The 25664-nt window shown below is 42.9% G+C and overlaps 1 protein-coding gene across 5 annotated transcripts in view; it reads left to right on the forward strand.

Moving 5' to 3' along the window:
• The window catches only part of VPS33B (VPS33B late endosome and lysosome associated), a 78244-nt gene extending 65713 nt beyond the window's left edge, over positions 1–12531 (forward strand). The window contains exons 22-25 of one of the 5 annotated variants that reach the window (XM_085872656.1): positions 683–764; positions 2208–2309; positions 5649–5721; positions 12042–12529. In XM_085872656.1, the coding sequence (XP_085728782.1) occupies positions 683–764; positions 2208–2309; positions 5649–5721; positions 12042–12090 (306 nt within the window). In that variant the 3' untranslated portion in view covers positions 12091–12529. Of the gene's footprint in view, positions 1–682; positions 765–2207; positions 2310–5648; positions 5722–5882; positions 10926–12041 lie in introns of those variants that run through there. The other 4 variants (XM_085872658.1, XM_085872660.1, XM_085872659.1 and 1 more) reach the window with 4 other exon arrangements.
• The last annotated feature ends 13133 nt before the right edge of the window (positions 12532–25664 follow it).

The raw sequence follows: 25664 nt of genomic DNA on the forward strand, positions 1-25664 counted from the left end.
AAGATAGCTCCAGCGAACTATACCACTGAGGTTGTTTGCATTGATCAAATAATCCTGAAGAGTACTTGACTGAATCGGGAATTGATTTTTTTATAATTTTTTCGTTTCCCGATTTTAACGAAACTTGATTCTGTACACCGCAGGACAATGGTGAGTAAGTTGGCCCTAAAATTTTTGCACTATCATGTACCGTTTTGGCTGTATTTCGGGAACATACATACATACATACACACATATATATATGTATATATATATGTATATATATATATATATATATATATATATATATACACACACACACACACACACACACACACACACACACACACACACACACACACACACACACACACACACACACACACACACACACACACACACACACACACACACACACACACACACACACACACACACACATACATACAAACAATATGAGAGTTTAAGTAATCTATAGATGATTTATATTGGTTACTTAGCATTCATTTTAAAGGTGTATTTCAGCAAAAACAGTCACAGGTGTTTTAGATATCAAGAGACAGATTTGCTCTGCCAGATATCAGCAAAATGTTCACCTAACATGTCCTTCATAATGTGAAAGTCAGAATGGATGATGGCCATTCGAGAATTTTATACAAATCTACCGATCTTTGTTCAAACTCCCAATGGTCTATTCCTGTAGGTGCTGGAGAAGAATGGATGGACGGGGCTAGAAGATGTGGCAAGGCTTCTGAATGGTAGCGAGTTTTCTCACTCGAAGTGTGGTATGAACATACCCTAACTACACACCTTTGTCATGATAATTGTTGCACGGTTATTATGATTATAGAATGGGAGCAGGATGGCGAACCTGATGAATCTTCAGCAACAGCATGTTGGGACTTCATTGTTCTGAGTTCTTAAGTCAACAATACCTTGAATGGCGTAGCATACTCTTCAAGATTCAGTGTATCTTTTCAGGATAAAAATGGCCATTTGGCTGGTCACCAAAATGAACCTACGGTTAGTGTAACAAGAATTGCGACCATATTGCTCGATCTTTTATTAGCTTGTGTGAAAAAGCTCCTCTGTGTTTTTACCGTGGTTGTCTTTAATCATTATTCCCCTTACAAAACCTAGTTGTTGTTTCTTATGCATTCTGTGGCTGCTGATTACATCATTTTTTGGAAGCGCGGCTGTGCCGCTGATGCGGTGCCCTTATTCCCAGTAAGCTGGTACTCATTTTGCCAACTTTGGAAGGATGACAGGCTGAGTCAACCCACCTGGTCTTATTTCAATTCCACAACAGGGGATCGAACTGAAGACCCTAGGATCTTAAGCCAACCGCTGTAACCGCCTTCACCTTAACCAGACTGAAAAATATGGTCTATGAATGCTTTTGCAACTTCTCGGTCTTTCTCAGGGTCTCTTGCCAAATGTCAACGGCCTCATTGGGTCGTTTCAGGATCATCATGAGATGTGTGAATGCCAGACCAGTCCAAACCTCCACTTTCACACAAGACCTGTGATAATTGGCTGATTAAAATACAATGTCCTCATTGGATGAAAATCACAAACTGCTGCACATGTATTTATCATCATAGTATACTGCCAGCTGGTCTTGTAACTGTATACCACACCATAGCTGTATGCTGCCATTGTCACACTGGTTGACTGTTGTGAAGCATATTTCAAAATGATGTATTAACGGCACCAAGTTGGGCATCTTGCTTTCTCGTCTCAACCAAATTTCCTGTCTGTACAATAGGCAATATCGGTAAATTAATTTTGGGTAATTATTAACGGATATGTGTTACCAACACTATAATCACATGCTGAAAATGAAGAAAGTGGTGAAATAGGGGAGAGGATGGAGCAGCAAAAAATTCTGAAATTTCTGGTCATTAAAAACCTTAAATGTGTTGAAATTTACACTTTATTGGCTGAACAGGATGATTATTGCCTTATGAGGACATCCATATTTGACTTGTGCAAACCACGTAAAGGTGAATGTAATATGCGTACGTGCTCCGTGAAAAACCATATATCGATGTCAAATTGTAATTGCTTCGATATATATATATATATATATATATATATATATATATATATATATATATATATATATATATATATATATATATATATATATATATATATATATATTGCTTCTTGTGTTATTAGTGTTATTAGTTCATTCTTGACATCTTGTTCAATGGATCCAACAGATGTTAGCAATGCAACGAGCTCTCATCTCGTGCTCGTCTTCTTTCTGGGAGGATGCAGCTTCTCGGAGATTGCTGCCCTGCGGTTTCTTGGCCAGTCCAAAGGCAAGACATCCCATCGCACAGCAATCTCTTTCTATAGGTGTCAAGATTTCATAAAGGATTTTGCAAATGAAAATGTCAGTTACACAAATAGTATCAGACATAAGAACATGAATTTAGACAGATGAGATTAGAGAGGAAGTGATCTCAAAGCATAACTAAAATGGTGGCGTGAAAACGTTACAAAACAAAGGTGTTCTGAAGAATTAATATAGAGATGTATGTACAGTGTCTTCAGAAAGTATTCACACCCCTTTTGTTGTTACAGCCTGAATTTAAAATTGATTACATTTAATGTTTTTTTTCTCACCGATCTACACAAAATACTCCATTATGATAAAGTGAAAGAAAACATGTTGTTATAAACTTTTGCAAATGAATTAATAAAAATTGGAAAGATGAAATGTCTTTTGTTGATAAGTATTCAACCCCTTTGCTATGACACTCCAAATTGAGCTCAGGTGCATCCAATTTCCTTTGATCATCCTTGAGATGTCTCCACAACTTGATTTGAGTCCACCTGTCACCAATTCAATTGATTGGACATGATTTAGAAACACACACCTTTCTATATCAGGTCCCACAGTTGACAGTGCATGTCAGAGCAGAAACGCCACCATGAAGTACAAGGAACTGTCTGTAGAACTCTGAGATGGAATTGTGAGGAGGCATAGATCTGGGGAAGGGTATAAAACAAGTTCTCAAGTGCACCGTGAGCTCCATCATTAGAAAAGGGAAAGAATATGGAACTACCCAGACTCTTCCTAGAGCTGCCTGTCCAACCACACTGAGCAACTGGGCAAGAAGGACCTTGATCAGGGAGGTGATCAAGAACCCTTGGCTTCTGATCAAGAACCCATAAATAGTTACGTCTGACTGACCACTTTGCTGGAACCCTTGACTGAGATAGGAGAATCTGCTGGAAGGACACCAATCTCTGCAGCAATTCACAAACCTAGGCTTTATGGAAGAGTGGCCAGGCAGAAGCCACTCCTGAGAAAAAGGCATATGACAGCATGCCTGGAGTTTGCAAAAAGGCACGTGAAAGATTCTGAGAGCATGAGGCAAAATATTCTGTCGTCTGATAAGACGAAAATTGAACTCTTTGGTCTGAATGCAAAGCGCTGACAAACTGAGCGGAGCTCATCACCCATCTAACACCATCCCAACAGTGAAACATGGTGGTGGCAGCATCATGCTATGGGGATGCTTTTCAGCGACAGAGACTGTGATACGTGTTAGGATGGAGGCAATAATGAACCTTGCCAAATACAGGTAAATCCTTGAGGACAACCTGCATCAGAGGGCAAAAGACCTGAGACTGCGGCGAAGGTTTATGTTCCAACAAGACAATGACCCCAAGCATATAGCCAAAACAAAACTGGAATGGCTTCACAGCAAGAACGTGAAAGTCCTTGAGCAGCCTAGCCATAGCCCAGACTTGAATCCCATTGAGAATCTGTGGAAAGACTTGAAGATTGCTGTTCACCGACGCTCCCCATCCAACTTGACAGCCGCCGGCGTGCGATCGGCCACGTAACTCGAATCGCGACCGCGTCGCCCACCGGAACGGACAATTCAGTCGTGACCCTCCGTGGAACTACCACCAGGAGCTCGTCACGGGTGGGTCTTTCGACCACACCACAATCGTGCCAATCGGCCACCCGCGCAGGATAGGATTGTTCGCCAAACTCGACCTACCTAAGTACCTGCGTGGGTCGTTAACCGGGCGATCGTACCTCGCCGCTGGCCGGCCTAGGACGCGAACCGCTTAAGCAGTCCGTTCCGTGCTTCAGTGATAACCGAGCGGTGTTATCGCCGGCCCCGACGGACGTGATTATTTACCGGGTGCTTACACCCTTCTACCAATTCCTTCCGTGATGTAAGATTGAACTTTTCAAACAAAGGAAAGGACGCAATGAAACGGGGAACAGTTCGACAAGCACATTTATGCCACACTCAGACAAGGCAAGCACGTATTCACAGCCATACAGTACGAATGCAATTTACAAGCAAGGCAATGAAAGCAAGAATTACAACCAACTACAAGCAAAGGTTTATTTACATCCACTTAAACAGTTTCTACTTTACAAGACACGGCGCCACAACACGCATTCACACAAAAGCAAAGGAAAGACCCCCTCAAAGGCAAGGGAGTCAGACTGGGCCAGTGGACCTAATGCGCGTGGAACCTGGATGAGCGGCCAGGTCCACGAGACCGAAGGGTCCTTCCCGCGCCCTCGTGGCATGATGGCGGGCAAGCCGCAATGTCAGCGTAGCTGCGCCTGGCTTCGAGCTCCATTTCCCGACTCTCCACCGCTGCCACTCCACGGCTCCCACTTGGTTCTCTGCCAATGTACTGCGCAACTTGACTTCCACTTGACTTCCCGCTTGACTTCCCACCATGAGCTGCGCCATGCTCACGCCTATATAGCCCGGGGGAGGGGCGTATATGTAAATTTCTGGATCACAGCGGGTTCGGGGGCGGGTCTATACTACCCGATGCTCAGTCATTGGGCGGACGAGAAGGGGGCGTGAAGCATTCCTGATCCGCTTTTCGGGGCGAAAGGAACGCATTCACAGCGGGTTCGGAGGCGGGGTTACACTACCCGATGCTCGGTCATTGGATGGATGAAAAGGGGACGTGAAGCATTCCTGATCCGCTTTTCGGGACGAAAGGAACACATTCACAGCGGGTTCGGAGGCGGGGCTATACTACCCGATGCTCAGTCATTGGGCGGATGAGAAGGGGGCGTGAAGCATTCCTGATCCGCTTTTCGGGGCAAAAGGAACGCATTCACAGCGCATGGCACGACGTGTGGTAGAAAGGCGGAGATGGTGGGAGTTTGGTTGTTGGCGGGCGTCGTTTGAGAATGGCGGTGAAGTGATGTTTGCGGGATGGAGTTGTGGAGGTAAAGAGGCGAAGGTGGTGGTGGCGATTTGGTTGCTGGGGTGCATTGTTTGGTCCAAAATAACGATAGAGAGGTGAAAAATGGCTAACTCAAAGGATCGCAGCCCGGTGAACATGGAAATTCCCTTTAAACAACGGTGGGGAAATCTAACTACACAATTACTTATCGGCATAAGTGATCTCAGGACCCTTTATGGTGTATTGTGAATTTCCACAGCCGTAACAATATACTGATTGCCACACCTACTCCGAGTATGCATGTTAGAGTGACTGTCATTTCTACAGCTTATAGCCACTCTTCCACTACTTTGGTACAACCACAAATTTTGAAAACGGTGTTGGTTGAGGAATATTGTTTGACCTTTTTTAAAGAATTATCTCCAAATGTTAACCTGTACTGAGAAATTCTGTTTCTCTCTATCCATGTTCAGGTTACCGCTTTGTTGTGGGAACCACTGCAGTGACAAACAGCCCTCGCCTGTTGCAGGCTCTCATGGATGCCTGGTAAGGATGCTGTGTACTCGTGCTCACACCCCACAGCCCACACCACATTGCACTAACAAATGCTCAACACATCCCAACTTTGCACGAACATTGTCCAAAGTTACAGAGAATACCGCACCTCGGCAAACTGCAACAAATTCACTTATTGAATGATCCGACAGAACAAGCTTTGTCAGAGGAGCTCGAGGACTGCTCAGGAGTACCCCCCTGGCCTTTTCAGGTCGAACCTCGTGTGCTGTCAGCATGTGGAATCCATCTGCAGCACGTGTTCCTCAACTGGCCTGAAAAGTGCTTTTTGCACATTGTTTCATATAAATTGCTTTAATCTGGGAAAGTAACATTCCTTAATTCATAATTGGGACTTGCCTTTCATTTGGTAAAATAAGATTCCCTTCATGGGACATCCAGCGATTTGTTTTGCACTAGGGATCCATTTTTAAAATTACATCACTTGGTACGGCATGTCATCTGTTTCCCCAAATTAAAACGTGAATTTACCGTTCTCATTTTAAATATTGTTTTCAAATATTTTTTGTGAAGTTAAAAATGATTTTAAGTTCAACAAGTCTGAAGACGACGATGGTTCACGAGCGGTATTTGACGATGTTGATTGTTTCAGAAGTCAAGGATGAGACAATGTGATAATGTTTGACCAAGTTATAAAAATGATCAACATGATGTGGTACGAGTGACAGGTTATTAGCTGCAAAATGTCGAAAACCCGGTTTCGTTCAACAACTTTAAAAATTTGACCTTTGCAACAAATTTCAAAACCAACCTTTAAAGGTCACAAAACAATGGTGTGGACATTAAAATAAGGAAACAGGATACGTGCTATAGGTTATTGGAGTTAGTTCCTCGAAGAAGGTCGAAAACCCGGTTCGATTCCCACAACTTTGAAAATTTGACCTTTGTGAACTTTAAAGGTCAAAGGTCAAGGATTATGACCTTTGGTGCAAAACTTCCTCTGGAACATTCCAGGAACAATATGTCGTCATATAGGCTATATGGCATTTCACACTCGTCGGATTATCCATACTTTGATGAAATCAGCGTAAAAACAAACTTGAAGGGGGCGCCATGGGCAAGGTGTTCGAGATGGAGCAAAATGGTTTCAAGACTTTAGGTGGGGAATGACCTCAAGATTATGCATAAAAAATATTGTCATCCTAGCTCTCAAAGTTTGGGCGGTCGTATGACTTTTATGTCAAAATTCGCAATTTTCTAAGTTTGTGACCTTGTGACCTTGACCTTGGGACGAAAATGAAAAATCGAGCTCCGTGGGGCTATGTAGGTGCCATTGGGCTAACCACATACCGAAACCCTGCCAGATTCGACAAACCCCCAAGGAGAAGATGCAAATTGAAATCAGTTACCCCCTAAAAACACGTTTTTTGAGTGTGGCTCCGCCCATAATGGGCGCACCACGCCCATTCTCAGGAAAACACAAATCGATCATGATATAAACCTCCCACTAAAATTTTATCAGGATTGGATCAAAACCCACAGAGCTATGCTCAGGACAGACAGAGACAGACAAGCCAGTAGGTGGACATGGGTCGTCGGCCGTTGCTAGGCAACGGAGGGGTCCATAGCAACGGTTCTTTCTCACACATAACTAGGACATACCATGAACCTTCCATACCAGTTTCATGTATATCTGACTCATAGTCTGAGATATAACGAACTTCGCTTTTTTATTGTTTTTGACCAGGGTTCATTCAAAGTCTATCTTCTCCGACAGTTTTCATAGGATGCGGCTGGAAATTTTTAACAATATGGATGAATGGTACTGCCCACAGTCGCTCGTGGCCCAATTTTTGATTTTCGAAAAAATATATATTTTTTGATTCTTCAAAAATTTCAAAGTCCCGTTGCTCGGCAACGGTGGTGTCCAGAGCAACGGTTCTCATTTGCACACAACTAGGTCATGGTATGAACCCACCAACCAAGTTTCATCGAAATCGCCATTGTATTAACTGAAATCGCCATTTTAAAAACTGATAATAAGGGTGGAACAATTCTCAAAAAAAAAATTTTTCGACTGGATCGACTACCCAACATATCGACGGAAATACTGATAAAAGGGTAGAAAAAAAATCTCAATGTTTTTTTTTTCCACTAGATTGACTACCCAACATAAATACATACACTCATACAAACATACATACATACACACATACATACATACATACATGCATACACGCATACATACTCATACATACATACATACACACACATACTCATACACACATGCATACATACACACATACATACATACCTACATACAGTACATACATACTCACATACACACATACATACCTACATACAGTACATACATACACACATACATACACACATACACACACATACATACACACATACACACATACATACATACACACACATACACACATACATACATACTCGCATACATAAATACATACTCATACACACATACATACATACCTACATACAGTACATACATACTCACATACATACATACCTACATACAGTACATACATGCACACACATACATATGTACATACTTATACACACATACATACATACCTACATACAGTACATACATACAAACATACCTACATACAGTACATACATACACACACAAACACATACATACACACATACACACATACATACATACACACATACATACATACATACATACATACATACATACACACATACATAAATACATACTCATACACATACATACATACATACAGTAATACATACTCGCACACATACATACATACATACACACACATAAATACATACATGCATACACGCATACATAATCATACATACACACACATACACTCATACACACATACATACATACACACATACATACATACCTACATACAGTACATACATACTCACATACACACATACATACCTACATACAGTACATACATACAGACACATACATACACACATACACACATACATACATACACACACATACACACATACATACATACTCAAATACATACACTCATACGCACATACACACATACAAACCTACATATAGTACATACATACTCACATACATACATAGCTATATACAGTACATACATACACACATACATACACTCATACACACATACATACATACCTACATACAGTACATACATACTCGCATACATACAAACATACCCACATACAGTACATACATACACACACATACATACACACATACATACATACACATACATACACACATACATAAATACATACTCATACACACATACATACATACCTACATACAGTAATACATACTCGCACACATACATACCAACATACATACATACACACATACATACACACATACACACATACATACACATACATACATACATACATACCTACATGCAGTACATACATACACACATACATACACACATGCATGCATACACATACATACATACATACTCATACACACATACACTCATACACACATACATACATACATACACACACATACATACATACCTACATACAGTACATACATATTCACATACATACATACACACATACATACATACATACATACACACATACATACACACATACACACATACATACACATACAGTACATACATACATACATACATACATACATACATACATATATATACACATACATACATACATATATACACATACACATACATACATACATATATACACATACATACATACATACATACATATATACACATACATACATACATACATACATACACATACATACATACATACATACATACATATATACACATACATACATACATACATACATATATACACATACATACATACATACATATATACATACATACATACATATATACACACACATACAGTACATACATACACATACACATACGGTACATACATACACATACACATACGTACATACATACACACATACACACACATACATACACACATACACATACATACATACAGTACATACATACACATACACATACGTACATACATACACACATACACATACACATACATACATACATACACACATACACACAAACATACACACATACATACTCACATACATACAATACATACAATACATACATACTCACATACATACATACATACCTACATACAGTCCATACATACACACACATACATACTCATACACACATACATACATGCCTACATACAGTACATACATACTCACATACCTACCTACAGTACATACATACACACACACATACACTCATACACAGATACATACATACATACATACATACATACATACATACATACCACATACATACAGTATGTACATACATACCTCCAGTGTATATATATATATATATATATATATATATATATATATATATATATACATACAGTATATACATACAGTATATACATACATACACACATACATACAGTATATACATACACACATACATACAGTATATACATACATACATCCAGTATATATATATACATGCATACATACATACAGTATGTACATACATACATACAGTGCATACATTACATTTCTCAAACAAAGAACATTCTCAAAGTTTTGTTTCCTTTTTTCCTTTCCACTTGTCGCCTGTGACGCGTGATGTCACATTTACTCCCCACAATAAAGAACAGTATTTCCTTGGTTATAGACCAGGTGATGATAAATGGTGATGAATGCGATATGATGATCTTGATAAATCTTGACAATAAAACTTTGAGAAATGTTTGTTCATTCACAAGCATCAAACCATATCATTGTATCCCATTTAAATCATTTTTATTATTATTTAAATAACGGTTTGAATTTGGAACGGTAATTTGTGGACACTCCGTGTTCGAATGAAAACAATTATAAACCGTCCCGTTGAGGAATAAACATTCTTGCAACATTGTCAAACTAAAACGCCACTTGGTAGAGAGCCTACCTTTGCCAGGTTTAACAGTTAACCTTTTGTATCCCACTGATGGATCGGATTTGCATCAGGACATTAACAAAAATCTAACTCCCTTGTTCTTCTCACGGTTGTCTGCATGTGCTTGTACGAGGTTCGTACGGGTCCTTAAAACCCATAAAAGTCCAACATTTCTGAGTTGTACAATTTTAGTACTTAAATGTCCTTAAATTTCAGGAAAACGTTCAAAAGTCAATAAAAAATCAGATTTTCCTGTTATTTGGTGAAGGGTGTTTCATTTTCCTCGCACTAGTATTCTAAACAAGGACAAATGTGTCCAAGAGCCGTGTCCTAAAGGTTTTGTCTTCACCGGAAGAAGAACAAGAAGAGGAAGAAGAAGAAGAAAAAAAAACAACAACAACTTCCGATATTTGGTCACGTGCCTTGATTAAGCCAATAGCGAGACCCGTCATAGTGTATTTACGAAATAAATAGTGTATTTACGAAATTACAATACATTAAATGGAATAATCTTTAAATAGTAACGTGAACTTTTTGAAACTTTAAAGCAAATGTCCGAATATATTTAAAAGTTCATGATAGATGCTCTCAAAAGGCACCCTCAATGCGAGGATGTGTACAGGTGCTTAGTATTTAAGGAGATCCGGATCCTGTATATAAAAGAGCCGCTTCCTAAAAGTTTTGTCTTTCCCAGAAGGAGAAGAACAACAAGAACAACGCCAAGCTCTTTTAGAGCCACGTTCGCTAAACGAACGAGACTCGGCTAAAAATGATATTTTATTGAAAAAAACTGTTTACCGGTTAAGCGGCATGGTCGCATTTCATTCCCGCTCGCCCTCATGCCAGAGCACGTGGCTTTGTTTTTGCGCGGCTGCCGAAGTGGTCACGTGTCTGCATTCGGATCATCTCGGCAAACTTCGGCCGCCATTGTGATCGCTGTCATCACGATAAAAGAGCTGAACAATATGCCTATTATATCCATTATCTTCGGCATTTATAGAATTTGTTGACCCAAATCTATATGCACAATACATCAAAGAATGCCTGGACAATGCTATTTCCAAGCTTCCTGGCTTGATAAACCGGAATTCAAAGGATGGTTGGAGAAAGATCCCGGATGTCGATCTTCTACTCATTGTCGTGTGTGCCGCAAATCTTTCTCTGTGAAAAGCTTGGGAGTTTCTGCCGTCACTGTCCATGGTAAAGGACAAAAACATCGACAAGGTGGGTGAAACTGTGTTTGCCTATTCTGATATATGATCAACGATCTTTTGGGCATTGAGTGATTGACCAAATTGTCTCGCAGTATGCATGGTATCTGGTATGTATTTGATTACAATGTAAATATATACCTGGTACTTTTCTATTTTTCAGCTATGAGGTCTGTAGGTTCAACTTTGGGTGGAATGGGAGATTATTTTAATACGGGAGCTGCGACAACCTCAGATGCAAATCCAGCACGTACTGCCCCTGCTCCTCAGCCTGCTTCCCCTCAGGCTGCTGCTCATCCTGTTCGGGTGCCAGCTTCTTCGACACCTGGATGTGGTGGAACACAGACTCTAATAGCAGAATTGTTGTGGGCAATGAAATGTGTCGAGTCACATTATTCCTTTCGTTCGTGTGAGGGAACTTCTGATTTATTTAAAAGGATGTTTCAAGGGCATCCTGTTGCCGAAACATTTGCCTGCGGTGAAACAAAATGTAGATATCTCTGCCAATTCAGACTTGCTCCTCACTTCTCTTCTCTTCTAAAGAATCGCATAAATAAAGACAGTGAATATGTTTTCCTGTTCGATGAAAGCATGAACACAAAGACTAAAAATAAACAATTAGACATTCATGTCAGACTTTGGCACCATGACCAAGTCCACACGAGATACCTAACATCACAATTTATTGGTCATGCTGCTGCAACTGATTTATTGGAACACTTCAATGCATCAACTTCTAATCTACGTAGAAGTGGTTTGTTGCAGGTATCTATGGATGGGCCTGATGAATATTGGGAGCTGTGGCCTCCATGTCATTCATGGGGCGTTCCAGACCGGTGCTCGTAAGACTGGTTGGGATCTTGGTGATATTCTCTCCAGTCCATACAACCTGTTTAAAGATACCTCTGCCAGGCATGATGATTTTACTGATGTAACTAGGTGTAAAGACTTCCCATTGAAATTTTGTAAGCACAGGTGGGTTGACAATGGTCCTGTCTGCAGCAGAGTTATTCTATTGTGGCCTCACCTGAAGTTATTTGTTGAGGCATGTGAAAGCAAGAAGAAGCCGAAACCAACCAGCAACTCTTACAAAGCTCTGCATGGTGCCATGAATGATCAGCTATCTGTCGCAAAACTGTCTTTTTTCAGGTCAGTAGCCAGTGTAGTTGAACTATTTTTAGCCTTGTACCAAACAGACAAGCCAATGGGTCCCTTTCTTGTTCATGATATTGAGAGACTTGTCAGACATTTGTTAGAGAGGTGTGTTAAGCCAGTTGCATTACAAAATGCTTCTACTGCATATGACTTGTTAAAGCTGGATCTTGAAAAGGAAAGGGTAGAAAACAAAAGGATTGAAGTTGGTTTCAAGGCTGAAAGTGAACTGAAGTCCCTCCTGAGAACCAAGGCCATCAGTGAACGCCAGGTGTTTCAGTTCAAAGAAGAATGTAGGCTATTTGTGGGGAAATATGTCAACAAAATCTTTGAAAGATCTCCTCTTAAGTATAGTTTAGCCAGAAATATGGCTTCTCTGGATCCCAGGTTGATGGTGACTGATCAAGAACACTCAAAGTACAAATTCAAATGCCTGTTGGAAAATTTGGTGACTGAACAGAGTTGATGGTGATAATGTAGATATTGTTACGAATTTGGAATTCAATTGCACACAACATGCAGGTTCTCTTGGTCAGCTATGTCGATAAGTGCATGTTCCCGAGATAGCTCACCTTCCATTGTTTAAATGTTTTGAAATCTATTCGATGCACTGCAGATCGATTTAATAGTTAGGGAGCGAACAATGGAGACGTCCCTCCCCCTCTTCTGCGAAGAGGGAGAAGAACACTGCGGTGACGTCAACAGCTCCCTCCCACCCGTGGTTGAGCGGGGGGTGGATCACGAGGGCATGAGACACGCCCGATGCGGGGGAAGGGGTGCAAAGGATAAAGAGGACATCTTTTCTTTGTTCGAAAATAGTCCCGTGGGAGTCCCGTAGTAGGGCTGAGTTCGTGAAGAGTCCCGTTCTGAGTCCCATGTGCAGAGTTCGAGTGCTGAGTCCCGTGGGAGGAGTAAGCTTTTTTTGCTTCGGAGAGAGCAGTCGTTCAGCAGGCCATATGGTCCTGCTTGGCTTGAGGCCTTCGGAAGCTTTTTGCTTCGGCTGGCTCAGTGAGCTTCGGCTGCTGCTTTGTTTTGGAAGGAACTTGAGCCGGTTCTTTGGCTCGAGCTATGAGTGGAGGCTTCTTCCTCTTCTTCCTCTTCTTCCTCTTCTTCTTGGTTCGTGGAGCTTTTTGTTCTCCATTTTGTTTCCCGGCTTGGTGCGACGCGACGATCCTCGGGGATCCTCGGGGAAGCGACGATCCTCGGGGATCCTCGGGGAAGCGACGATCGACAGGACGGATCGGCACCTCGTCTCACCGGCACGTGTTGAGAAGCACGGGAGGATTCGCGGGAGCTCGGGAAGGATCGCGGCGATTGGATCCAGCTCGCTCTCGCTGGAGCCCGGGTCCGGATAAGTTGAAGACCACATGAGGTGGAAAGGTTTGAGTCAAGCTCTGAGTTTCAGCTCACCTGTCCTCCGAGCTGGAGCTCGTGATTAAAGGCCTCAGCCACCATTTCGTGTGTGTGTGTGTGTGTGTGTGTGTGTGTGTGTGTGTGTGTGTGTGTGTGTGTGTGTGTGTGTGTGTGTGTGTGTGTGTGTGTGTGTGCACGCGCGTGCGTACGTGTGTCCGTACATGTGTCCGTGGGCCCGTCCAATAAGTAGGAACTGCTGTTAAGTGTAAATGACTGTACATAATAAGTAGACGGTTGTAGTTCTTTTGTCGTGCTTTTGCTTGTATAATTGCATACGTGTTTTGCCTTATTTAATTGCATGCGTGTTTCATTATAATAAATGTCCTTGTGTGAATGTAAACCTGCTCGTTGCGTCCATTCCCTCATTGACTGAACCTTTCGTGTGTTGGGAGTTAGAAAGCCGTTGGTTTGCCGTAATAGGGGGACATTTGGACCGACGGTTCTCGGCGATTACGCCGCTCGGAATCACGCACGGACAGGCTCGCCTCGGCGGTTTGTTCCGTACGAATTCCGTCGAGAGTGGAATACCCAGGTAGTTGGATCACGTGGGTATTTAGGTACATTGAAGATTGGCAATCGACCCTACCCCACGTGATCTGCCGATTGGCATATTTCGGTTCTTGTACAAGGACCCGTTGCTCGGAGTTATCCGGGCGGCGATCTATATTCCGGGCGATCGGTTGGGCCGACTCGACTTGCGCTCCGTTCAGAGCTGTCGGTTGGTGGCTGACCTCCCGGCCTGTAACAAAAAATTACTGCAGGATGTAGTAGGGTGTGAACTGAAGTCTGGGTTCAAGGACTTCAAGGTTGAAGATGACAGGGTAGATGTGTACTCTATGAATGTGTGGGTAAAAATAAGAAGTTTGAGAAGTTGTGGGGGGTAGTTCGTAAAGTGTTGCTCGTTTGCCATGGTCAGGCGTCTGTTGAGAGGGATTTTTCCCTCAACAGACAGATAGAGAAGGACAACCTGGGTGAAGGCATGCTTGTGGCACTGAGGCAGATCATTGATTATTTTGTACTGGTAGGTGGAATGCTCAAAGTTGAAATCACAAAGGAACTGCTATCCTCAGCCTCCAGTTCTCAACATAAATACCATCAATATCTTGAAGAAGAGAAAAGGAAGGAAGGGCAAGAAGCCATCCAAAGAAAACGAAAAATGGTTGAAGATGAAGTGGATGGTTTGAAAAAGAGAAAGAAGGTGGTGGAAACTGACATAGAAGGTCTGACCACTTTGTCAGAAAAATATGCAGACGAGGCTGAGGCAAAAGGTGGCAAAACTTGCCACAGTCTTCTGGTAAAATCAAATGCTCTCAGGCACTCTGCCAAGCAAAAACGGGGGGAACTCAAAGTTCTAGAAAGAGAAATTGAGGAGAAGGCTAAATCCTTGCCTGCTATGTCCTAATTGGATATTACAATGACATGTAGCTTACAAAATAGCCTGGTGTTGGCGCAGTGGTTAGGGCAGCGGCTTGGGATCCAAAAGGTCCTGAGTTCAAGCCCCGTTGGACCACTGAATTAATACACCAGGGGGTTGACTCAACCTGTCATCCTTCCGAGGTCGGCGAAATGAGTACCAGTATACTGGGCCGGTGTATACCCCGGTTAAAATAGGTGTACCATATCCCTGTGTCATAAGAGGCGACCAGGGTTGCGTCAGGAAGGGCATCCGGCGTAAAACATGTGCCAAATCACTATGCGGATCATACGGATGATCCGCTGTGGCGACCCCAAACGGGAGCAGCCGAAAGAAGAAGAAGATGTAGCTTACAAAATGTACTGTTCTGTAGTGTGGAAGCAGTCAGGAGCTGCTGCAACTTTGCAGGTGGCAGCACCTACAATAACATTTTAACATAACAACACATTAACATTGAGAGTGCTGCCATCTGGAAACTTGTGACTGCTCCTGGCTGATTCTACAGTAACTGTGAAGTGAATTTGCCAATTGGCTGTGTGGCGCGTTGTGCCTTGTCGACTGAATAAGCTCCTTCTGTGTTCTGTATGTTCATTATTAAAATAGATTTTTTTGTAAACTTACTATCTTTGTTAATTTCTAGGTGATCACCTCAATTTACCCCTGGAATTTGTAGGATGTGGTCCTTAAAAAGGGGTTATTTTAGCCCTTAAAAGTCCTTAAAAAGTCCTTAAAAAAGACATCTCAAAATAAGTGGGAACCCTGTTGTATGATATGAATACTCTGCCCATCCACATAAACATGTGTAAAATTGTATATATATATATATATGTCATTCTAAAATACTATTTGCTTGTTTTGCATATCTGAGATGAACAGTGCTCTATGACGTGGAAGCATGTCTCTCAAGCATGACAGTGAACGTGGTGCCAAGAGAAAGTTGGAACAAATCAAGCACTCCTTTATATGTGTCATATGCAAGGAAAGGATACAAAGAATATTTTGAACGTTACTTATGGCTCATGCTACACACCACAATGGAAGGTAGATGCGATGAAACAGCTGAACGGTTACAGACAACAGCTAAACGAGACAACCGGTTGCATGACAAGACCCTAAAGTGACACAAATTCCAGGAACAGGTCTTTTGAAAAAGAGTCAACCTTTCCAAAACACGGAGGATGGGACATGTATCGCCAAATCAGGAAACTGATGAAAGGACAGGCTCCACCTCTAGCACTTCTCATGTGACAACAAGATCTTTATTTGCCTCAATAAGAAGCAAAGACAATATGTGTTATTTGCAACAAAATTTGGCAAAAGGACAAAAGCCATACAGTAAAATCACAACTAAAAGTCTAACCATACATTTATTCAAGGCCATACTCTCATGTCAACATATCATTATAGTTATAGTGTTACGAATCTGGAAGCCTTTACACACAAACAGACAGCGGTCCCCGTAGCTTAGTTATTTCGATAAGTATGTGTTTATAGTTAGAATCCCTCCTTCTGTCTAATGGGAATTTCGTAAGTGCGCTACGGGTTATTTTTTAGTTAGGTTTTTACAACTACAACAACAACTACTATATCCACTACTACAACGCCACCGTCCCACACTCGACCCGGTCGCCATTGCCCACGTGTTTTTGGCTGAAGGCGTGGGCGGAGCCTCCATCGCCTCAGATCGAGGCTCCGCCCCAGGGCAGGGCATGGACGTTTCCTCCAGCAAATGGGCGAAGGGCAAGTATGACACGCATGCCCCAGCCAATCGGGAGGTGACCACGAGTCATCCGACAACCCCTCGTCCAATCAGGAGGCGAGTGGTGAGGAGAAGAGATCCCTCCCACCTTAGAAGAGTAGAGTGGTTGTGAGGACCAGGGTTCGGGAGAGAGGAGATCGTGGCAATTGCCGAGCGGTCTGTCGTGGCAGAGTGGTTGTCGATGAGGGCTCTGCAGACGGTCGTGGTCGTGGTTGGAGCGGTCTGTGGTCTTTTGGAGGGCAAGTCTGGTGACCGAGCAGCCAGGGTCGTGGGCCGTGGACTTCGGGTCGTGGGTTCGAGTCCCACCGTGGTGGTTCGAGTCGGTGTGACCGCACGGGCGGGACAGGTACCCCTGCCCAGCTCCACCGAATAGACCCACGGGGTCCAGTTTCTTGTGTGTGTGTGTGCGTGCGTGCGTGCGTGCGTGCATGCGTGCGTGCGTGCGTGCGTGCGCGCGTGTGCCCCGTCTTTAAGTAGGATTGTTAAGTGCTTTTGCTCATTGTACATTGCCTGCCTTCTATTCGTGATAACTCTGCTCTGTTTTCCCCTTCCTGATTATTCTTTGTAACATAAACCCCTGTTAAATGTATCAGCTCGTTTTCTGTGCTTTCTCTCATTGGCCTAGCAAGGTGCGTATTGAGGAATAGTAAAGCCATTCGTGCCGTAAATTGTTCATTTGGTCCGGCGCGGCTTTGGTAATTTCCGCTCGGTTATGCCGGATCCGAGTCGGTGATAGCGACTCGATTCGGACAAAGCCGGCTGGGAGTGTGGTCTCCCCGGTAGTTGGACGGCATGAGTACTTAGGTAAATTGGAATTAGACAAGTGGACCCTACTTCACGCCGTTGAAATATTGGCGACCACCGTCCTGTAAGTGACCCGTGACCTTTCGGAGTTGTCCGAGAGTCATGACCTAAATTCCGGGTGTTCGGTGGGAGACGACTCCACTGCTCCACCTAGTGGTCGTTTATCGCCACTGAATCCCGGCCCACAACAATAGTGCTGGTAGAAAGTTTATACCCCTTTCAAATTTTTCAACTTTTGTTGCCATATAGCCTGGAATTTAATTGCATTAAATCAGTCTTTTTCCACCTTTATTTACACATCATAACCCACAATGTCCAAGTGAAATACAAATTCTACAAATTTCAGAAAATTCATTAAAAAATACAAAACTAGAATTTCTTGGTTGGATAAGTGCCCACCCCCCTGAATTTATACTTGGTAGAAGCATTTTTGACAGCAATTACAGCTGTGAGTTGGTTGGGATATGTCTCTACCAATTTGGCACACCTTCATTGGGCAATATTTACCTATTCTTCTGTACAAACCTGTTCAACCCCAGTCAAGTTGTGTGTGGAGCGTAAATCGACAGCATTCTTCAAGTCATGCCTCATATTTTCGTTTGGATTTAGGTCAGGGCTCTGACTGGGCCACTCAAGGATATTTATCTTTTTGTTCCTTATCCACTCCAGGGTAGCTTTGGCTGTGTGCTTCGGGTCATTGTTATGCTGAAAGATGAACTTCCGTCACAATTTCAGCTTTCTTGCAGAGGGCAGCAGGTTTTCCTCTGGAATATTTCTGTATTTTGCTCCATCCATTTTCCTTTCAACCCTGACAAATGCCCCAGTCCCTGTTAATGAGAAACATCTCCATAACATGATGCTGCTACCACCATGCTTCACAGTCTGGATGGTTTTCTTTGGGTGATGTGCTTTGTTGGGTTTGCACCAAACATAACGTTGAGCAATTTAGCAAAAAAGTTCTATTTTGGTTTCATCAGATCACAAAACTTTTTGCCACTTGGCTTCAGAATCTCCAGAGTGGATTTTTGCATTCCTCAAATGGCACTCAAGGTGGGCTTCCTTGAGTAATTGCTTCCTTCTTGCAACCCCACCATACAGGCCAGACTTGTGGAGTGCTTGGGATATTGTTGTCACATGCAAACAGTGACCAGTCTTTGCCAAAAGGCCTGTAGCTCTTTCAAAGTTGCCATTGGCCTCTTGGTGGCTTCTCTTATCAGTTTCATCCTTGCTTGGTCATCCAGTGTGGAGGGACAGCGTGATCTCGGCAAGGTCTTGGTGGTACCCTACGCCTTCCACTTCTTAATGATTGTCTTGACTGTGCTCCAAGGGATATTCAAGGCCTTTGAAATATTTTTATCCCCATCCGATGATCTGTGTTTTTCCGTAACTTTATCCCGGACATCTTTTGGAAGCTCCTTGGCACTCATGGTTGAGTTTTTGCTGTGAAATGCACTACCCAGCAGAGAAAACCTACAGGAACAGCTGATTTTATTCTGAAATAATCATAATCACTACAATTTAACACAGGTGGAGGCCATTTAACTTGGTGTGTGATTTTGAAGGTGATTAGTTACACCTTATCTAATTCCCATTTCCATTTATATAGGGGGTGGACACCTATCCAACCAAGATATTCCAGTTTTGTATTTTTAATTAGTTTTCTGAAATTTGTACAATTTGTTCTTCACTTGGAAGTTGTGGGTTATGATGTGTAAATAAAGGTGGAAAAAGTCTGATTTTATGCAATTTAGGTCCAGGCTATAAGACAACCAAAGTGAAAGTTTTGAAAGGGGGTGTAGACTTTCTATAGAGGAACTGTATCTATAAAATAAAAAAGGGGCAATACCCCTGGGCGCTCAACTGGTTGAATAATGATACTGAGGAGGAATTCAACATGGGACAGAATCAGCAAAATGTACCAATGAACCAATGTTGTAGCAAATACCTATTTTGGGGACAATATCCCCCCCCCCCACGTAAATCTCCTTTGACCCCAATTTTTTAAAATAATGTGAACCACCTTTGGTATATCATGGGTGATGAAGGTTGTGGTCAAGTTTCATCGGAATTGTGTGTGTCATTTCTGAGAAGAAAGCAAATACATCTTTCGGGAGGGCAACCCCCTGTGAACTCCGACCATAGACCCCCCTCAGACCCTGATTTGTTTTTAATGCCATGAACAAATTTTGGTACATCATGGGTGATGAAGGTTGTGGTGAAGTTTCAGCAGAATTGCATGTGTAATTTCTGAGAAGAAAGCAAATACCTATTTTGGGAGGCAACCCTCATACATCCCCTTAGAGCCTCATTTTTTAATGCCGTGAACAAACTTTGGTACATACGCGGTGATGAACGCTATGGTAAAGTTTCATCGAAATCACATGTGTTGTTTCAGAGAAGTTTCAAATATTTGTTGACTGACTGACGAACGGACGACGCGCCATCCCATAAGCTCCCTGGGACGACATTCCAGGTGAGCTAAAAATTGGGGTGCCAATTGTGGGGAAATCCCCTACAACAGCAATATACTCAAGGGGGAGATTTAAATATAGTGCAGAAAATAAAGGTGAAAGCCTAGCAATTCAACTGTCAAGATGTGTTGCGATGAATTTCTGGGACAGGGCATGACTTGGCACCATATTCACTGTCATATGATTGAGAGATACACTGCCACGTCGACTCGAGGACTGGTCCATCTGAGATCTGCAATACAAGTAAACAGTAATTTTAGAATGGCATACATACAATTGTACACATGTTTGCAAGGATTGGCAGAGTACTCATATCATACAAATACTGTAATATGATGAATTTGAGTTTCAAGGTCAGGAGATGATAAGCTTTAATGAATAGCACAGCAAACATCATTAAGCACGGTCCGTAGTGTTGCGGTTCTAAAAACCGCATTGCCTCTAAGGCAATGGCATCCATCATACAGTGATCCCCAGACAGTTATTTCATTAATATATGTGCAGTTAGACCTTTTCCTCATGTTTAATGGGTCAAATGGGACGAAGTGCGTTGTGTGGATCTCATAGTTATGTCTGATTATATCTCTATCTTCATTGCAACTATTTTCCTCTTATTCCTGAAATAAGTCCAAGCAGGCACCGCACTGGGAGCACCCGATTCGGGTGACGATGCATCGCTTCGGGGCGGCGCCCCCCCCCCCTTCACCGCCGGACCTATAAAGGATGGATCGCAAGACCGTCCGGCGTCGTGGTCATGTGGCAGTGGTAGTCATCATGGTCGTCCTCATCATCTTTGCCTGGCCTTGGATCGATCTCTGCGTTTGCCTGCTGCTCCGCAAATCCCGTATGCCATTCCACCCACTCGCTCTCGATCTCCACCTTCTCTGGAATCTCCACTCCCTCACCCCTGGCTCCACCCACCCACCTTTTCCACCCAACCGCCTGCTTCACTCCGCCTTCTCCACCCACTCGCCGCTGGCTCCACCTACCGGCCTCCCTCACGCCTGATGGTCTCGCCTTTTCTCTGGATTAGTGCACGCACTGCGCCGACATCGTAATCAAACAGGAGACAACGCGTCAACCCTCGAACTGGGATCGCTCAGCGGAGCGATCCCCCAAAACATACTGAGTAGCACGGTCGGTCAACCGTGTAAGGTATTACGAGACTGTTAGCCTCATCTCCTCTACTTTCTTGAGATTAACTCCTCTTCATCGGGTTTTGTGTGTGTGTGTGTGTGTGTGTGTGTGTGTGTGTGTGTGTGTGTGTGTGTGTGTGTGTGTGTGTGTGTGTGTATGCGGGTTTCAGAAGGTGGAACGAATCCCTCCCAGGTCTCGAAGTATCCACTGTCCCAGGGATGTTTTTAAAATATCTCTGTGAGGTTATTCTCACATTTCATGGCACCTGTCCTTGCTTAAGTTAAGAGTGCAGAAGAACTATATCAGGATAAGTACGCTCTGTGTCTGCTTTAGAAGTTGCTTGTTTTGTTGTCACACCACACATTTCTTTCTATCCCTGCTTACATACAACAATAAATCTATTTACTGAGCCACATATTTTTCCTCACCTGTCTGTAACAAATGCTTTTGTGGAAATGTTCCAAGCTCGTTTTTGTCTTTTCTTTCATTGATCCAGCATAGTCCGTATCCTAGCCGAGCTGGGACTTTATTCCCAACGATCCGTTGTTTTAGCCGATACGTTCCTTGGCAGTGTCGCTCGGCTGCATCTGATCCGGTAAGGTGACTCGGTTTGGACAAGGCGTACCGAGGGCGTGTCCCCCAGTAATTAGGTCACATGATTATTTTTAGGTAACCGATATTAGACGGAGGACCCTAAGTCACGTGGTTGAGTTATTGGTGTTCATGGTCGGTTAGCGACCCGCCGCATCACTGAGTTATCCGTGTGCGACGGTCTGCAGTTCCGGGGAGTCTGGTGGGAACCCGAGAAGACCTCCTCGTGGTCTTCTCACCTGACCCCCGGCCGTAACAATAGCTTCAATCCACTATTTTCACTCATGCATGTCCCACCCTTTTTCTAGGACCTGCACTCCACAGTTCATATCCATCCATCCATTGGGACCATACTCTGTACAGAATATCAGTGCTGCTGAAGCAGCAATAGCCCAGTCTCCTGGGTTATTGGGCACAATCCTGGATGGGTCACCACTCCGATGCAGGATACTCGAATGGCTCAATCATCCCAGCAAGCTGGTACTCATTTTGTCGACCTCAGAAGGATGACAGGCTGAGTCAATCCCACCTGGTACTCAACAACTGAGCAGGATTTGAATTCAGGACCCTAGGATCCCAAGGCCACCACACTCACCATTAAGCCAACACTCGGCATACAGCTCATATGACATCCTTCTTTCTCCAAAGAAAATTAAAAAACAACAGTTAATATAAAGCATTGAATGTGAAAGTAACACAAGGAGAGAGAACAACAACAAAAAACAAAAAATCATGGTATTTCCAGGTGAAATGCAATGCAGTTCAAAATGGCGATCCGCCCACATCTTAGCTAGACCACTACGAATCAGATATCCAGCCTGACAGGGCATCTGACCAAGCAGCCGGACTGAGTTTGGGATGCTAGTGGTGTGGCAGGGCTTGGGTATGTGGGGGTGATGGTGGCTCTTGGTCAACATTGGTATCACAGAGGGCATTCTGGAGCATCTTGGGGTCTGGCTGTCTTGGCTGTGTCTGTGGAACAGGTCGGATGTGGTGGTGATTTCACCTCAGTATGTTTCCTGTTTCTGTGACAACTTTGTAAGATCTGGGCTCTGAGCAGGTACGTTAATGGACACAATTGCTGGTTCCCAAGCGTAGGACCACACAGCCTCCTTGAGGACCCGAACTTGTTGGCTTGGTTGAAGTGGTCCGAGATTAGGGTCGGCCCAGCATTCAAAGTTTTGTTCGGGCCACGGGTACCAAGTGTATTATGAGGGGTTTAATCCTTGCCTCTCCTCGGAAAAACCAGACCTGGGGCCACCGCTTACAATTAACTTTGTGGTGCGGTTGGTTGCTTAGCAACCACAAATGCCAATCAGTTAACCATGTGTTCCAGTGTCCACTGTCTAATTTGACATTTAACTAGAGGTCATGTGGCCTCCTGACCGAGGAACGTGCCCTTGGCGATGCACCAATCTTATCTTGATTAGATCTTAAGTAATGAGGCCGAGCCGAGTGGTGAACTGGTGCCTTTTGATATTTTCTAATTGATAGGTCATATGGTTTGGCAGCCATGTTGGATTCAAGAAAAATATTAAATAATGTTTTCTCTGGAATCACATAACCTAACGAAGCGAAAATTTGCAACTATCATCTTCCATCATGTCTGCATACATAGTAAAAATTATGACGCCACAAGTCACATGGTTTGGTGGCCATCTTGGAGAGAAAAACACACCTCATTCGATTAACACGAAAGTTCACACACGTATTCCACTGGAGGATTGGAGGCAGAATGTAAACTTATGATGTCATAGGTCACATGGTTCGTCAGCCATCTCAGATTGAAAATTAATAAATTTTAAAAATCTTCTCCAGAACGGCTGGACAGATTGAGGCAAAATCTCACATACACTTTCCCCAACTCATCCTTTCAGAAGTTTGTTAATTTCTAATTGATAGGTCACATGGTTTGGTGGCCATATTGAATTTACCCTAAAACCCTCAAACATCATCTTCTCCAGAACAGCTGGTCAGATCAAGGGGAAACTTCACAAACATATTGCATACGCTTAGGGAATATAAGTTTGTTAATCCTCATTTACTATGGCGGGGGATATCGAAGACTTTGTCTTCAACGGATGCTGGTTGACATTTTATTATTGGTTTTATCACCCTTAAACCAATTCTGCTAATTTTGGAGAAATTGCACCGACACCTCCGACTCCATTTAGGTTCGGATAATGCTGCAACAATGGAAGGAAATGACAAGCATGTAAAGGTAGAAACGTCAACAAATAATTTATTATTAAGAAAAATAAATAAACTGAAGAACTTTTTATTTCCTTGTCGAATAAATGGATGAATTCAAATCAATCAAATGCTCAATCAACAAAATAATCTCAAACAAATAAAGAATTCAACAAGCATTGATAGAAAAATGGACAAAGAGCAGATGCTTATAACTATGCCTTACTTAACAATTAAACATGAGACAAGGGTACTCAGCAGATGAGGTGGTGAAGATTTCGGTCATGTTCTTGCTCCATTTTGCCATAGACAGCAACATCATCAGCAATGCCGATGGCACCTGGGCATTGCTCGATAATTTGGTTCATCTTGGCCTGGAAAACGTCTTGGGACAACGTAAGTCTTAAAGGCATTCGCTGGAAGCAGTAACGACCAGATGGTGAGTTGAAGGTCGTGAGCAGCTGGGAGGGATGATCAAGCTTGATTGACCAATACCCATTTTTGGCATCCAACTTGGAGAAAACCATTGAGCCTGCAAACTTATTATGGGTCAGCTCTTAGAGGGTGGGTGGTACTTCTTGATATTGCGGTTCAAATATTTTGGGTCTTGGCACAATCTAAGTTTGCTTTCTGCACGTAGCTGCTGACCCAGTCTATAAGCTCGTCAACCTTCTGTATGATACCCTGTCTCAGCATAATGTCCAACTCTGACTTTGCTTTGTCCATCATCTGGATGGGGGAATTGACATGGTGCGTGTATTACATCACAGGGAGCACGATGGGGTTCACTACGATGTGATACTGACCTGGGAAGTTGCCAATATTTTCAAATTGGTCCGGATATGTGGCCAGAGG

The sequence above is a fragment of the Eptatretus burgeri genome, chromosome 3 (assembly GCF_056783735.1).
Source record: "Eptatretus burgeri isolate ZD-2024b chromosome 3, Ebu_testis_v1, whole genome shotgun sequence".
Classification (NCBI taxonomy): Eukaryota; Metazoa; Chordata; class Myxini; order Myxiniformes; family Myxinidae; genus Eptatretus; species Eptatretus burgeri.